We start from the raw sequence: 16,018 nt of genomic DNA, 5'->3' as shown, positions 1-16,018 counted from the left end.
CATTAGTGAGTTAAGAAGAGGAGAATAATTGAGAATAACCACTAAAAATAAGAACCTGGATAGCAAGTAATAATGTAATAAAAATAATTGCTTGCTTCTTTGAATACCCTTCTCCATTCACAACACATTTTGTCTTGTGAAATGTTACATAAATATCAGCCATGAAGTTAAAGATCATCAGTGACACTGGGCCTTAACTACATTAATGGGGTACATCACTATTTGTTATCAGCAGCAGTATTTTATATCTAGGCTTTTTGGCCCATGTATCAATTATTTTAGTGTAACATTGCACAATAACATCTATATTAAATGCAAAACTACAATATTTTAGCTTTATCAGTAACACACATGCTTCTTGGCTGAACTCCTGAGATCAGTGACATGTTCTAATGCTTCAGCTCCAGTCTTTAAAGGCTGTTAGATGTTTTATAGGCCACCAGGTGTTTTGGTGCTTGCATTGTTTGAGCCCTCTCTAAGCTTTGAAAGCCGCAAATCATCTTAAGACTTCATCCACCCATCTAGAGGCCACGCTAGATGTTCTTATTTGTCATTTTTGATGAACAGAGTCATAAAAATTCCATCATAATTTATTAATAGCTGTAAATTTGTTTTTGCACCTTTATTTTGCAAATTAGTTTTATTTCATTTTCCCACAACAGTTATATGGAACAAGCTTATGTGCAGCCACTTTTCATGCCAATACCACATGAAGCAGATTTTTTTCCACTGTAACAGCAGAGGCCACTCAAAAACACTACCGCCATTGCGTGTTAATTAGTAAATATGAACATTGCAATTTTATAAAATTGGACAATTACCATTAAAATATGAACAACCCGTTTACATGAAGTTAGGCTAACTGAATTGAAATCAGCTGACCTGCTGTAACCTAGCCTGCTGAGGAGGAAAATGTTTTGCGTCTTCAGGTAGACAATTTCTCACGCCCGTTATAATTTGATCTGAAAGCTGAACCCTCACTCTGCTGCTGCACTGGACCTGTCAGCTCCACTTCAGCCAAAGTTTTGAAGTCAGGGAACATTTCTCTCGCAAACTGTTTAGAAGTTGCTCCGAACCCGGGATTTCTCAGTCCTTAAACATTCACTTCAGCACGCGCTGCTTCTGCGCCAGAGACGCATCTGTACCCCTCTGGAACCTGTCATAGACACAGACCGTGGCCTCCAGTCTGTGGCTGTTCAACGCACTGTCAGCTCCCAGATAACAGAATACATTGAGTGCGGTATCAGTTGTCCTTCATCCACCGCATTAGTTCCTCTTTTTTACACCTTGTTTGTCAACACCATAGCAATTATTTGGGCTTTTTAGTAGTGTAGCTTTCAGTTAGTTTAGATCACCCTCTGTGTTGTAATCTGTCAGTGATACAGCCTTCAGATTTTTCTGTCATTATTGAAAAAAATATTCATTTAATATAACCTCTGCACCATCACATTATCAAGTTATTTGTCATTATTTTTAGTGACAGAGAAATTTTAACAGTGAAGTTGCTTCATCTTACAGCAGACGCATCAAATGTATCTGGGTGTTACTTTGGAATTTTTGTGCATGTGAGTAACGTGTCTTGCTTAAGGTCTGGTTTTATTGTACTGTACACTGTTTGCTTTTTTTCCCCCAAGTTCAGATGTGTTGGCATCAGGGCTGTTGATGTGGGGAGTCCTTTAACACTTGCATTCCCATCTTACTTGGATTTCCATTGTGTGTTCATCTCTACCTCCACAGGCGTATGTTGTCCTTGGACAGTTTCTAGTGCTAAAGAAAGATGAGGAGCTTTTCCGGGACTGGCTGAAGGACACTTGTGGGGCTAATTCCAAACAACAAGGTGACTGCTGTGGCTGTCTTAAAGAATGGTGTGATGCCTTCCTATAAAACACTCACTCATTGTTTTCTGCTTTACAAATCCAAACTCCATCATACACAGGAATGAGCACTGTAGCCACTGAGGTTTATTTACATCAGCTTGTTTTAAATTACACTGAAAGCTGTTAGTGTTTTTCTGAGATCCCACGATGCCCCCACCCCACCCCCAAAAGAACAATTCACACACACCCTTCCCGTGATCTTTGACAGGTTTGGTGTAGACTGATTTCCAATGTCTTCTTTCTCTAAATTGCTGTTATAATCACATTGTGACATTTATTGTAACATTTACTCACTGTCAGTAGCCCCTTTCTTTTTTTTTGACTTGTCATAGTCAAAGGCTTAACTGATAATATTATTGATGGCTGTGACACCAGGACACCTAAATGTAATGTTGCCTTTATTCGTGTTGTTACACCCAACGTTTGACAAGTCAAATTGTCTGCTGTCAGAAGTGTCTAACAAGGATCTGTATGGGGGGGGGAGTCTTACTCATTCTGTACCTTCTATTTAAGGCCAAATTTTAAAATAATCGTTCACTGCTGATTGTGTTACTGAGAATTGACATTTTTAAGCTCAGTGTTGCCTGCCAGTTCTTTTTTTGAAACATTTTACCTTCAGAAAAGCTTTGCGTTTCAGTTCAGAACACGTTTTTCTTTCTGTGTAATGTGAGTGTGACCAGTACAATCCAGGCTAATGTTTGTACTCTCCTTCAACTCTTGGGCTTCCTGCCCTTTGCTCTGTTTTTAAAGCCCTTGCAAAGTTGATATAAGCTGCATTTTTTTAATACCATATCACAGTTTAGTATCATGTACACTTCCCCACCAACACTGTTTAAATAATTTCTTGAAGAGGCACATTGTCCATTTGTTGTCTTGCATAGGATCTGATTGATGTGTGATACATAATTAAAGCGCTAACCTAATGTGACACAGGTTTGTGCAGAGACGGATTTTTTTTTTAACATTTTGATTCTGAAATAAAGAAGAAAAATGATTCCCGTCTTGTGATCTGCTCAGAGCTTGTTGGACCCTGAAGATGAAAGTGTTTGTAAATAAAGTTGCTGATGTAACAAACTCGAACACTGTCTGAAGCTACGTTTACATAACAGGCCTTAAGTTGGACTTTTTTTTTGCAGTGATGGTTCACATAATAGGTAAACCTCATTTAACTTAAATACTGACTGACTATTATAAATGCCACTTATCCAGCTCTTGTCTGAGCACTACTGAGGACCTTAACAGCCAGCTATGACGAGGTTTAAATGAAATGTGAACCGCATGCATACAAAATGTCTACTACCATGTTAGATTGTCCCGCTAGTGGTCTTAGTAAATGAAGCGTGTTTTATCTGTCTGAGGTATGACAAACATTCAGACTGATGTGAAAAAACATGGAAGCAATTCTGATCAGAACCAATAACCATGATACAACAATAGGCATAGTGTCAGTGAACAGTTTAGTTGATATGCTGCACTGTAATAGAATTTACTGCATCTGAAGCTTCAATAGAAGCTGAACTTATTTCTCATTCTGAAAATCAAGAACCTGTCCAATCTATTAGAAAGGTCTCATTTACCACTAAATGGGAGAATCTGTGTTCTGAGTTTCCAGTGGCTTTAAATGAAGACAAGGCCAGAATGCCACCTACACTATGTAGCACCCAATAAGCTCAGTTTATGTTGGGTAGTCACAGCTGAGCTGGATATTATCTTTGATTGTGAGATGCCTTAATGCATGCTAGCTTAAACATTGTATTTAGTCAGATGAACTATAAAATCTACAGTAGTGCATGTCAAGGGTATGTCACTGATTATTGTTTGCAGCCACCAGCTTTATGAAGATGGAACCATTGCCTGATGTCTTTGCACTTGACTGTGTGAACACTTCAGGTCTTATATTGCTGTCCTTATTAAAGAATAAGAGACAAGGATATTTTGTTTTGTTTTAATACATATTTTTTCAAGATTCCATTTTCATCTAATCAAATCACTAATTAGAGAAAATCTTTGATGAACAGGGGGATTTATTTCAGTCTTTCATATTTCATGGATACACTTTCTCCACACAGGCTCCAAATATGATATTCGTAAGACTTAAAAAAACAGTTAATTGTTGAAATGGTCCAGAGCAGGGGTTCCCAAAAGTTTCATATCAAAGATGCTAGAAGAAGCATAGCCTCCTGTTTTGGGTTTTATGATATAACTGAGCTTGGCAATTGTCTGTAGTGTAGATGGAGAAATAGCCATGGATAAAGTGAAACATTTAATTAAAATAGGTCATTAGGCTGTTTTGGATTTTTTCTGGGAACTGTTGAAGAACCTCTGCTCCAGAGAACCTCTCAGATGTGATCAGAACAAATGATGATGTACACCAGTATAACTCCTGTATTGAGTTTTTTGCTTTAAAGAAATAGAAAATGGTTCATTAGCCAGACTCATAGTAACCAAACAGCTGATTTTTCTCCAATGCCTTAGACTGTATATTGAATGTCCATAACCCCTGGAATGTTTTTATAAATATTGGGGGGTTATCAGTGTGCTATTGAGATATAAAATTTTGTGATCAGATGCTGAGAGTTGTTGCTTAAATTTCACAGTAGCACCTATGTGCACACACACTTCCACACCCACACTATAGCAACAGTGTAGAAATGAGCAAAATGCTAAAATCTCAGTAAAACATTGAAAGAAACTGCTTATATGGTTATAATCCACTCATTAACAGCTGCTGATATTGGTAGGTATAAGTGCCAAAACAGGAGACACCAGTGATCAAAGAATACAAAATAAACTAACAATAGATGAGATGTGGCTCAAAAGAACAATCGAAATGTTGGTTAAATGTTCTGCATAAAGACCTCCAACTGTAAGTGAAGCATTTCTACTGTGATGGAAGAAGGCTGGTATTATCTCCATCTCCAAGCAGTTACCAAATGGAACCAGTGTCGCTGATGGGAAATGTCATCCTTCATTACCGAACATAGGCTTGTCTTTCCCCCACATACAGTACATTTGAGTCGCCAGATCTCGAATGTATGGACAGTTTATATGGGAAGAAGTGACAGCCCTGTCCTATCAGCAGCATCTGAGTAACATAGCACCACCATAATCCATAGACCTGTTGTGTGAATTTAGCATCCCAGTAAAACATTTCAAATGCTGCAGAATCCATATAACTGTGTGCCTGTGACTGGTGGAGCCTGTTAAGACACTTGATGCTCAGCATGCGTCCTTGGTGGCAGGTACCTGTAGTATATGTATATGAGCATGAAATGTTTTCAAACAGATGATAGCTGTTCTTTAAATTTCCTTTCTTTCCTATTTTGGGTCTTCATAGTGAAAACTTTTGACTCTTTATTCATTTAATGTTTAGATTTGGTTTCAAATTCCCATGTTAATTTTGTTCTTGCCCTTTTGTCATTGACCGAGATTAGCAGTTAACAAATTTACTTCAATACATTTTGTAGTTACTGTACATCGGCAGCTCTTATGTAGGTTACTATAGTACATTGATGTCTTATTTTGACTGGAAGTACATGTACACACTGTACACACATGTACATACTGTACAGTTGTACTTTTTAATCACAACAATCCCTGATTTGTCTCAAAGCAGAGCACAGAAGAATTTCTTCTCCCTGAAAGGGTTCTCTGAGGTGGGCACAGGGGTGATCAGGGGGTCATCACAGGCATGTGCATCGCAGTATGCCATCAGGTCGGCCGCTGCCTTTGATACCTGGAGGTGAGGATGGCCACATTTAGAGCAGTTCATGAACATCAGTCCATGGCAGATATAAAGTCAGATTTCACAGTTTGGTTGTATTCATTTGACCATTCTCTTGTCAGTGGGTGAGGTGCATTTAGAGACCATACGAACTAAACTCAGTGGTGGAAGAAATACTCAAATTGGTTACTTCAGTAAAAGTAACAATACCACAGTCTAACAATACTCTGGAACAAGCAAATGTCCTGCATTCAAATGTTAAGTAAAAATACAAAAACACCGTAAAAGTACTCATTATGCAAAATAGCACATTTCATATTAATACATATTAAATTATTGGAATAATTATTGACACATTATTGTGAACATTACATTTAATGCTGCAGCTGGTAAAGGTGGCGCTTATTTTAAATATGCTTTTGATTTGAAGTACTGCTGGGTATTTTGTGTATTATCCCACTAGGGATCAATGAAGTCAGATAATTGTATTTTGTATAGTTAATCTGATTATGAAAAGTAACTAAAGTTATCAAATAATGTGGTTGAGTAAAAAGTACAAAAGTGTAGTGAAGTCAAAGTAATGGTTTTATACTTGTGTAATGCTTTTCTATGCTTTACAGCACACTCAAAGAAAGAACTTTCACACTATTTGGCCATTCACCCATTCACACTCCCAAACACTCACACATTCACACACCGGTGTCATCACCGGCAGCAACTGGGGGTTCAGTGTCTTGCTTAAGGACACTTCAACATGTTGACTGGACAAATTAGGAAACGACCCGCTCTACCTCCTGAGCCACAGCTGTCCCCGAGTATGAAGTAGCACAAAAAGAAAATACCCAAGTAAAGTACAGATACTACCTCAGAACTGTACTTGGTTGCTTTCCACCACTGACTAAAGTCCTCCATAGAGAAACCTTTATGATATTCACAAGTGCACAGTTTCTCTCCTTTTAACAAGGATATCAGAGATTTTTACTTATTGGAAAGCCTCATCCCGGTTGTCTTTGTGTTGTGAAGACTATCTGTGATAATTTTTTTTTTGTAAGAGAAGTATTAAGTAAGCAGTAACAGACACACTGGTACCCACTGCTTATATCACCCTCATGAAAACCATCAGTGCAGTCTTTCAGTTTTCCCAGCATTAATTCCTTTGTTTCTGTTTGATGCCCATGCATGCCATTGTAGATGGTCTGCTGTCCTAATAACATCTCATACTAATGAGAGTCTCCCTTAAAAAACCTAACCAGTTAATTTTAAACACATTCAGGAAACCCCCCCACCTTACCCCCCCTCACCATACTTGACAGCACTGTATCAGCAGTAAAGTCCTACAAGTTCCTGGGCTCCACTATCTCCCAGGACCTGAAGTGGTCTGAAGTGAACTCCTCCCCTCTGGACGGCGTTACAGGTCACTGTGCACTAAGACAACCAGGTACAGGGACAGTTTCTTCCCCCAGGCTGTCACCCTGATGAACACTTAACCCACGACAGTATGACTGGACAATTACCCTCAGTGCAATATATACATTGTACAGATTATACAGACTTGTACAGGTCTCTAGTTTTAAGTACTGTGTTTTTCCTATTTATCTCATTTCACAATGAGCATTCCTTTGTCTGTCTGCATTGTTTCCTGCCTGTTTATACAGCTTATTTTGAATTGTTTGCACCGTTTGTTGCTTGTTAATACATCTTATTTTGTTATATTACACAGTCTTATGCTGGTTTACTGTTTACCTGCTCCTTGCATGGGGATATGTACATGCACATTGAGAACCGATGTACCAGAGTCAAATTCCTCATGTGTCTGACACACCTGGCCAATAAAGCAGATTCTGATTCTGATTCCTGAGTTTTAAGTCTCTGTCTGGACATAGAAGTGAGTTGGAATGATTTTGGTCAAATTTGGCTCATGAAGAGTCTTAAAAGATGAAGATGCAGTCAGATTCAGAGGTTTCCCTTTTGCTCAAAGCTAGATTACTGTATGTACTGTACAAATTGGATTGAACATTTGTCTACCAAAGCTGGAAAAAAGTTTAAATTTTAAGTGTGTCTAGATGAATATGCTACTATAAATAATAATTCTAAGAGGATGAAAGATATTGGTCCGTTTGAAGAAAACCGGATACCTGTGGCTGCAAAATCTCAGGAGTCACAGAACATGAGGAAAAAATATGCAATCAAGACAATAATATATATATATACATACACATATATATATAGAATATATAAATATATCTGAAAACTAAATCTTCATTTAGTCTACAAATGTCAGTGTTTGCTTCATAATGTTATGTATTTTTATACAGTCTTTATATATAATATAAAGTTTCACCTTTAGTGGCTCAGTATGTTTAAAATATGTTATACATTAGATTTTATTTCTCTCATCAGTTTTACATCTATTTATGGAATTCAAGCAGATTCTCGTCAAGTTCTTGTTGTTAGCAGAAGGAAATGTTTCTGTCTGTCTGCCAAGTCTGTGCAGGAGGAAACATTACATCTCTGAAAAAAATGGTTCAAACTAACTTTTTTTACGCAGAGCTTAAGTTATGCTCTACCGGAGGAGACAACAACTTACAAAAAAACAAATCATGTCATTACCATTTTAAGGTTTGTCCTCTGCTTAACTTTTAACTGATGTTTAAAGAAGCAAAGTGCCTCTGTGAGATGTCTTTGATGCCATTAGAAACATGATAGAAGCCAAGACCATTTGCAGGGAAGCAATGACTTTAAAGTGCACCTGAGAAGGTCACTGCTGTTCTTCTACATCTGCAAACAACTTTGATTTGAAGCTTTATACAAAATGTACAAAACTGGAGCAACTGAAAAATAACGACTCCTTTGAACTAAAGACAAGTTTGTTTGTGCAACATTATCAATTATTATTATTATTATTATATGGACATGCACTTGACCTTCTGTAACACTGGAACCTAACATAAGATTTCAGTGTGTCACAGTATAATATCTGGACTTAGATTTATAGTTTTATCTTGACAAAAAGCCAAATTAAGATTGAAAACTATATTTCATCCAGTTTATTAATTGTTGTTACTTTCGTATCATATGTGCTCTGAGATATTAAGCTTGTCTTACCTTTATCCTGCAGAAACTAGCCTCTATCTTCAGTTGCTCCACCAGTTTCCTGGCTTGGCCGACGCTCATGGTGCTGTTCACTGGGGTGTCTCCTTTCATCCTAGCCACAAACACAGCAACATTTACTGATCTGAAGTCGAGGGAAACACTTCCAGTACATTTTTGCATTTATTTTTTAAATGAATAAGTTGTAACTCTTTAAATGTATTTTCAAAAATATATATTATTAACATTTATAGGTTGCAGTAAGTGGACTGAAATGTTTATTGATTCACTGATAGCAGATTTAGTTTTGCGTGGTGGATCAAATGAACTATACTAATGTATATGTGAACAAAGAGTTTTAAGACATTATATAGCAATATAATACATAATAAAAGCTATAAAAATCATAATTTTTTATAACTTATTTATATGTTTTGGCAGATCTGGCAGTTAAGCTAGCTTGGAGCCATAAATATCTAAATAAATCTGTACTGTGTCATAGAATTGGCACAGCAGCTACATTATGTCATCTAATTTGGGAACAAATAAGAACAAAAACATTTTTTAAAGAAACATATAAACTGGGCCAAACAGTCAGATTTATTTACCATGGTCCACCAAATCCCCCACTACGAGCAAGAAAAGCCACACAAATATCAAATGTAGATTGAAACAAGCATTGCAGCCAGACAGACATCAATGAAATGATGAAAAAATATACATATACACTAACTGAAGAAAAAATAGAGTTGACTCAGATTGATTGCCAATGGGGGGAAAAAGCAGAGCAGCAAAGGAGTGAATCTATTTGAACCATTCTGGACCTTTCTCCATTGTCTTTTTCCTTCTCCCTCCACCCACCCCCTTTTCTCCTTACCCGTATTATATTCCTCTTCAGGTGCAATCTTCCCCCCTCTTTTTTCTCCCTTTTTCTGCTTCTCTATGTCCCTCTGACAGCTTATGCTTGGTGGTATCAGTATAGCCGGACCCCACCCCTTATAGACAACAGCCTGGATGGTACCCTGCTCTGTACAGTCCAGTGCACTGCAATTCTACCACAATGAACACTAGATTTGTGGTGTATGGATAGGATCACCCCTTTGGCAGTGAGTGGTACTTGCCAGATGGAGGGAGGGAGAAGCCACTGGTGAAGATTTCCTTATGAGGGTGGACTGTACCACTGCTCTTAAGACACTGGGGCCAATAGTAATTTCTCAGGTTTCAGTCTTTTGCATGAAATAGTATTGTCTTATATGATGTGTGATGTTGGCTTTTAGTACTAAAACATTGCATACAACTTGGGATATGAGCTCCACGGGCCTGAATCATCGTGTGTCTCTGTGCCTTTTGTGATGCCCACCCTCTCCTCTGTTACTATGGGGACTGCTGCGGTCTGGTTTAGTGGTTTACATGTTTGCGCTACAGATGAAAATAATGGCCAGTATCACGCATGGCAAAAAAGAGAATAGAAAAAAAAGAGAGAGAGAGAAACAAAATGCCTGGGAACGACAAGTAGAGCGGATGTATTTTTTGTCAGTAGCCAAGCTCTTAAGACCAAAGACTGAATTAGCACTCTAGCTTTACACTTTTTGAACGAATAAGTGTATTGCTAATACACTGTAGTATGTCAGATTCATAATCTATTCTAAAGACTACAATGGGAAGCTCGCATTGTCAGCCTGGTAACCGGCAACACAAATCTCAAAAACGGCCTGGCGCCATTTTTGCTAATTTCCCTCGGCTTTAATGGCGCTATGCTTCAATCAGCCACGTCTCTTTTTAGGCGGCGACCTAGATTATCTTCTTATCTGTGGTAGCGATCGGGCAGATTCGCGTTCTTGTTAAATTGTCCTTCTTGCTTGCCGTAATATCAACCATCTACTCACTGGAGCAAAATAGTCTGTAGGCTACACTGTACCATCAGTTGTCCGCTTTTAGACACGTTACACCTAACTAAATCTAATGCAGCCTAATCCAACAATCCTACAGTAAATTCTCCTTCATGAGGGCGATAATGTTCAGTTTTTGTTCAGGCTATTTCAGAGGTAATTCAACTATAATATATTTTACCGTGTTATACAGACAGCTGTTTCTGTTATAGCCTTGGCTCATTGAAATAAATTAGGTGGACAAAATAACAACCCGTAATAAACTGGCAGCGGAGTGTATAATGCAATCTATGGACAAGACTTATTTACAATGCCACATATGAATGAAAGAGATGGGTTTTTTTAAATATCATCATATAGCCTAAACCTAAAAAGAATATTTTATAACATCATGACAAGGTGTTTGATGAGTCTATTGAGCAAAGTAACCTTTAGTTAGAACATTTATTTATTTGTTATAATTGTAACTCTTATTGGCATTCATTATCTTATTGTTTGAATGAAAACTGTTTGAGTACAATTTAAACTTTTCTGAATTTCATTAGAAAACTAAGACTACCCAGGGTTAGGTATAAGGGTTAGGGTTAGCCCCAACATGGGCAGGACAATAAAAAACTATTTTTAAAAAAGTTTTCATTATCATTATAAGGTAAAGTTTGGGCTGAATAAATAGTTAGACAAACAATTTCTTATATTCAAAACTAATAGGAGCCTCTCAGCTCTCAGAATGAAAACAGTAATTACACTGTGAGTTGAAAACAGGGCTGAAATATGGTTTCAGATAGTAAACACTTAAATGCACTATAAATACTTTATTTCTGATGGCCTTAATAACCATGTGTGACAAAGGCTGTATCACTGCGTGCTGTGAGCATCAGTGAGCAAACCTCAGTGGCCTATTTTGTTTTTTTATGTTCAAATGACTGACTTTAGGGTTGATTTCCCTTCCAAGCATTGCAGATGAACCTTATGAGGACAGCTGAACAGCAGTAGATTTGGGTATATAAACTACAGCTGCAGTTTAAGGACTCCATCTGCTGGATGATACCGGCTGCATCACTGATGTGTGAAGGCCTCAGTAACAACAAGCCTACTCCTATCAAACTAGTTTTGAGATATGAGGGAAGTTTCTTGGAAGTTAATATTACTCAGATACTCATAATAACTTTGTCAGTATCCCATAAATAAATTACAGTACAATTAACACAAAACGTAAGGAAGGTAATCAAGCATAAAACCCATGTGACTCAAGTAAAAATCAACTTCTTTCTTTTAAGAGAAAAGTAATACATGCCAAGTGCAGTTTGGTAGCTTTTAGCTAAATGATGACATTTTGAGGATTTTACTACAACTCATCAACAGGTCACAAAAAACAACAGCTCAACAGTTAGAACCTGTTGCAGCAGTTGTGGCTTCAAAACACATGCTGTTCACTGTCAACATCTGGTGATCACCACCTGAACGTTTTGACAGTCCATGGCAGGATATGGCATCACTGCTACTCACAGCATATGAATATGACTTGAAAGATAAACGCTTGCCATCCCTTTCATGTACAATATACAATATGCACCCCTGCATTTCAGTTTTGAAATGAGGCATGAACACATGGAATAAAAATGTCCCCCAGAATAACAGAGAATGACCAGATATCTAATGTCAGGTTGATCTAGTCCAGCAAATTCTTAACTACTTTCAGACAATGCATCAGCGATGTAAACCCACATTCTGGAAGCATTGGCAGCCATTTGAGGACCAGTATGAATCCCTGTGAACCACTTTTTGTCCTGGCACTAACTCTGAAAAACAGCAACAGCAGGTACAATCAAATACTTGACTGCAAGAGCTGTGTCTAAAATGCTCACCAGATGGTCCCTGAATGCTCCTTTTTCATCTCTGCTGGTTATGCTCTGTTGCACTGTAATTAGTGTCAGTGCATGGCATCCAGAAAATAAGTTATTTAATAATTTGGTGCCCTATTGATAATAATGGCAGCAAAATAATGTAAGGTATTGCACAAGTGAAATGTGGGAAATGATTAGAAAAGCCAGCTTTAAATGCCTTTCCAAAATAAGAGTGCAAAATGCTACATAAATCCAGCAATGCTTTGAGCAAAGACCAAAAATAGGTTTTTACCTCAGTTCAATGTTTAATTATCTACAGTACAATGTTATAAATATAACAATTTATTAATTTTTATGATATTTCTTTTACTTAATTAGTAACCCTTAATTAAGCTGGAACTTAATTACTGCCATGGCACACTGGGGCATGAGAAGCAGCAGTACAGTCTTCTCACTTGATTTCACTGACCTGATTCAAAAAGCAAATTTTAGCTTGTGATGCAAGTGTACGTTTAAGTACATTTGACTGGTTTTCAGTCACTAAAAAGATTGTCTCTTATAACAGATGAAACTCACAAGCCATCTTGTTATCTGCTTATCTAACACATCTCACAGTTAGCTGCCCTGCAAACTGCTGTTTCAGATAAAACTCACATGTCCCCATCAATTCCCTGTTGATATTTTGATTTGAATCACTGCAGCAGACAATGCAGTCCAGTGCCTCAAGGTTGATGTCAATAAATATTGAAACAATGTTGGCCAAAGATTTTCATTTTAAGCCATTTAGGCAATTGATTCCATGATGGGACCCAAAAGACACAAATGCTGAATGAGCTTCAAGCTCAACAGCAACTGTCATATTGTTACTAGAGGACAAATTGCATCCTGCATTCTTTTTGTGACTCTGGTTGTTAGTCTGATGACTCGAGACGTTTAACAGAGCTGCTGCATCTCTTGGGAATACTCACAGAAATCAAATGCAGCCTTTGCAGCCATTTAGCCACAGTCAAAGATCCACTATAATACTCTACCCAGCCACTACTGCATGCTTATGAATTCTAGGGTAAAATGCCCTTGATTGTTCAGTGGAATGATTTGTAATTAATGTTGTACTAATTAAATGTAGTGAAACAATCATTTAGACCAGACCATATACACTGAAGGTGCTGATCTGTTAGCAAGTGGCATACAGATGAAGGCGTTTTAGATTCTTATCCATCAGGGAGGCATCTGAATGATGTGAGACTTCACTCAAAACTACTAATGTGGTGGCACTAGAGGAGAAATCAGATCATCAGCATTCCTCTGGAAAAGGTGACTGTCAATGCAAACTCTCAAGGCAATACATCCAATAGTTGTCAAAATTTCAGTGTGGCTAAAACTGAAAATAGGCTATAAAAAGAAAATCTTGAAGAGTGCTAGTCAGATTTTGAGGTTAGAGACAGAGGGGTCATTATGAAATACAAAGCTGGTCCTCACACTTGAATACAGTCAGTACATCACTGCCTCACACTGCTTTTAATTTGCAGTAGTTACAGCCAGGCAGATACTCCGCTTGTTATAAGATCGATCAACCCTTCAGGGCTCTGCCACACAGCTATGAATCCCAAACCAGTGTTTATGCAATGATGAGCAAAGCAGATCAGGGTGGGGTGATCATCTGAATCATTAATTGCAATTGTTTGTTGGTACTGATGATAATGCAGTTGCTCAGTACTTTCCAAACAGATACTACTGACATCATTCAGGCAGTGCTGGTAATCAGTCGGCAGAGTGAGCTTCAGCCTATCACAATAAATGTTTAAATTTACCAAAGCTTTCAGTACACACACAAAACAATCACAAAGTAAAACAACAAATACTCCGGCAAATTGTTTCTATCTCTCTCCTTTTTTATTAAACGAGCCAGTTTCAGTGTGTTTACTAGAAATTATCATGAAGAACAACTTCATAGTCCAGCCACTGCATACTTTAGGATGCTAAAATGGTAACATTATCATATTCAACTATAATCAACAAAAGAGAAGGCAAGACAGCAATGAAATCATTTGATGGGACATTTTCAGTCATGTCACCAACACAGGAACCAGATTAATCAGAGCTGCTGCTAATTAAACATGGTGAAGTTCGTTTGTGAACCGAGTTTGTCACACATGCAGAGCAGCCACAGTTCCCACAGCACTTTCACAAAAGACAGTTTGTTTTTAAAACCTCTTTATGCAGCTAGAATGCCTATATAATGCATAACTATACTGCCTGGAAGAGAGCTCAACATTGATTACTCTCTACACCTCAGACTTTCAAACTTTGATTTGATGTCCTGGATGCATGGAAGGCCTGTGTACAGTATATTTGAGATAATGATGGTGACACTGGCTGACCTGCTAGCTACAGAGTCTCTGAATGGTAATGCAGTATAACTCAGCTTCACATATTGCATATTACTTTGTGCTACAAGATGACTTAAGACATCCGTCTGAGATCTACTCAAGATAGTCAGAGTTTATAGTCCCCAAAGCCCATATTTAAGAATATATTTTGTTGTGTAAGGCTCATTAACCAGGTCTAAACACAATTTAAGGGCAGTTTTTGGTAAGCCTTGAGTTGGATCCGATGGCGGGGGAGGAAGCTGGACAGACTCGGTAGACACAAACGTATTGTGAGGGTCTGTTGGGAACGTTTGGCAGAACCCCCTGTCCAGGAGATCTTTAACTCCCACCTCCGGCAGAGCTTCAACCAGATCCCAAGGGAGACTGGAGACATTGAGTCCGAATGGACCATGTTCTCCACCTCTATTGCAGATGTGGCCACTTGGAGCTGTGGCCGTAAGGTCTCTGGTGCCTGTCATGTTGGTAATCCCCGAACCCGGTGGTGGACACCGGAAGTAAGCGATGCCATCAAGCTGAAGAAGGAGTCCTTTTGAGCTTGGTTGGCTCGTGGGACTCCTGAGGCAGCTGATGGGTACCGGCAGGCCAAGCCGACTGCAGCCCGGGTGGTTGTGGAGGCAAAAACTCGGGTCTGGGAGGAGTTCACATGTCTTCCGATGAGGAAGCAGAGGCCCAGGGGCTCGGACGTGGACTCATCCATCACCCAAGCTGAAGTCACCGAGGTGGTTGAGAAGCTTCTCGGTGGCAAGGTACCGGGGGTGGATGAGATCCGCCCTGAGTACCTTAAGTCTCTGAATGTTGTGGGGATGTCTTGGCTGACACGCCTCTGCAACGTCGCATGGTGGTTGGGGACAGTGACTCTGGACTGGCAGACCGGGGTGGTGGTCCCACTTTTTAAGAAGGGGGACCGGAGGGTGTGTTCCAAATATAGGGGATCACACTCCTCAGCCTCCCCGGGAAAGTCTGTGCCAGAGTACTGGAGAGGAGAATTCGACCGATAGTCAAACCTCGACTTGGACCAGCTCTATACCCTCTTCAGGGTGGTGGCGGGTTCATGGGAGTTTGCCCAACCAGTCCTCATGTGTTTCGTGGATCTGGAAAAATCATTCGACCGTGTCCCTCGCAGCACCCTGCTGAGCAGGCATCACCTGAGAAATGAACATAAATGAACATTACAGGAGGGTTCCCTCCTGTTATGTTCATTTCT

The 16,018-nt window shown here is 38.9% G+C and overlaps 2 protein-coding genes across 9 annotated transcripts in view; one reads left to right on the top strand and one right to left on the bottom strand.

The window, feature by feature from the left end:
- The window catches only part of banf1 (barrier to autointegration nuclear assembly factor 1), a 6,342-nt gene extending 3,385 nt beyond the window's left edge, over nucleotides 1-2,957 (top strand). For all 7 annotated transcript variants that reach the window (XM_020600531.1, XM_020600533.1, XM_020600530.1 and 4 more), the window contains one exon: nucleotides 1,738-2,957. In XM_020600531.1, coding sequence (XP_020456187.1) covers nucleotides 1,738-1,884 — 147 coding nt within the window. In that variant the 3' untranslated portion in view covers nucleotides 1,885-2,957. The remainder of the gene's footprint in view (nucleotides 1-1,737) is intronic.
- Nucleotides 2,189-16,018, bottom strand: part of gng3 (guanine nucleotide binding protein (G protein), gamma 3) — a 20,407-nt gene continuing 6,577 nt past the window's right edge. The window contains exons 1-3 of one of the 2 annotated variants that reach the window (XM_020600526.1): nucleotides 9,569-9,835; nucleotides 8,707-8,806; nucleotides 2,189-5,613 (exon numbers count right to left, since the gene is read on the bottom strand). In XM_020600526.1, coding sequence (XP_020456182.1) covers nucleotides 5,485-5,613; nucleotides 8,707-8,805 — 228 coding nt within the window. In that variant the 5' untranslated portion in view covers nucleotide 8,806; nucleotides 9,569-9,835 and the 3' untranslated portion in view covers nucleotides 2,189-5,484. Of the gene's footprint in view, nucleotides 5,614-8,706; nucleotides 8,807-9,568; nucleotides 9,836-16,018 lie in introns of those variants that run through there. The other variant, XM_020600525.1, reaches the window with a different exon arrangement.

This window comes from Monopterus albus, unplaced genomic scaffold (genome assembly GCF_001952655.1).
Source record: "Monopterus albus unplaced genomic scaffold, M_albus_1.0 scaffold47.1, whole genome shotgun sequence".
NCBI lineage: Eukaryota > Metazoa > Chordata > Actinopteri > Synbranchiformes > Synbranchidae > Monopterus > Monopterus albus.
The sequence above is the reverse complement of the archived record's forward strand: the minus strand, read 5'-3'. Positions and strand labels throughout refer to the sequence as shown.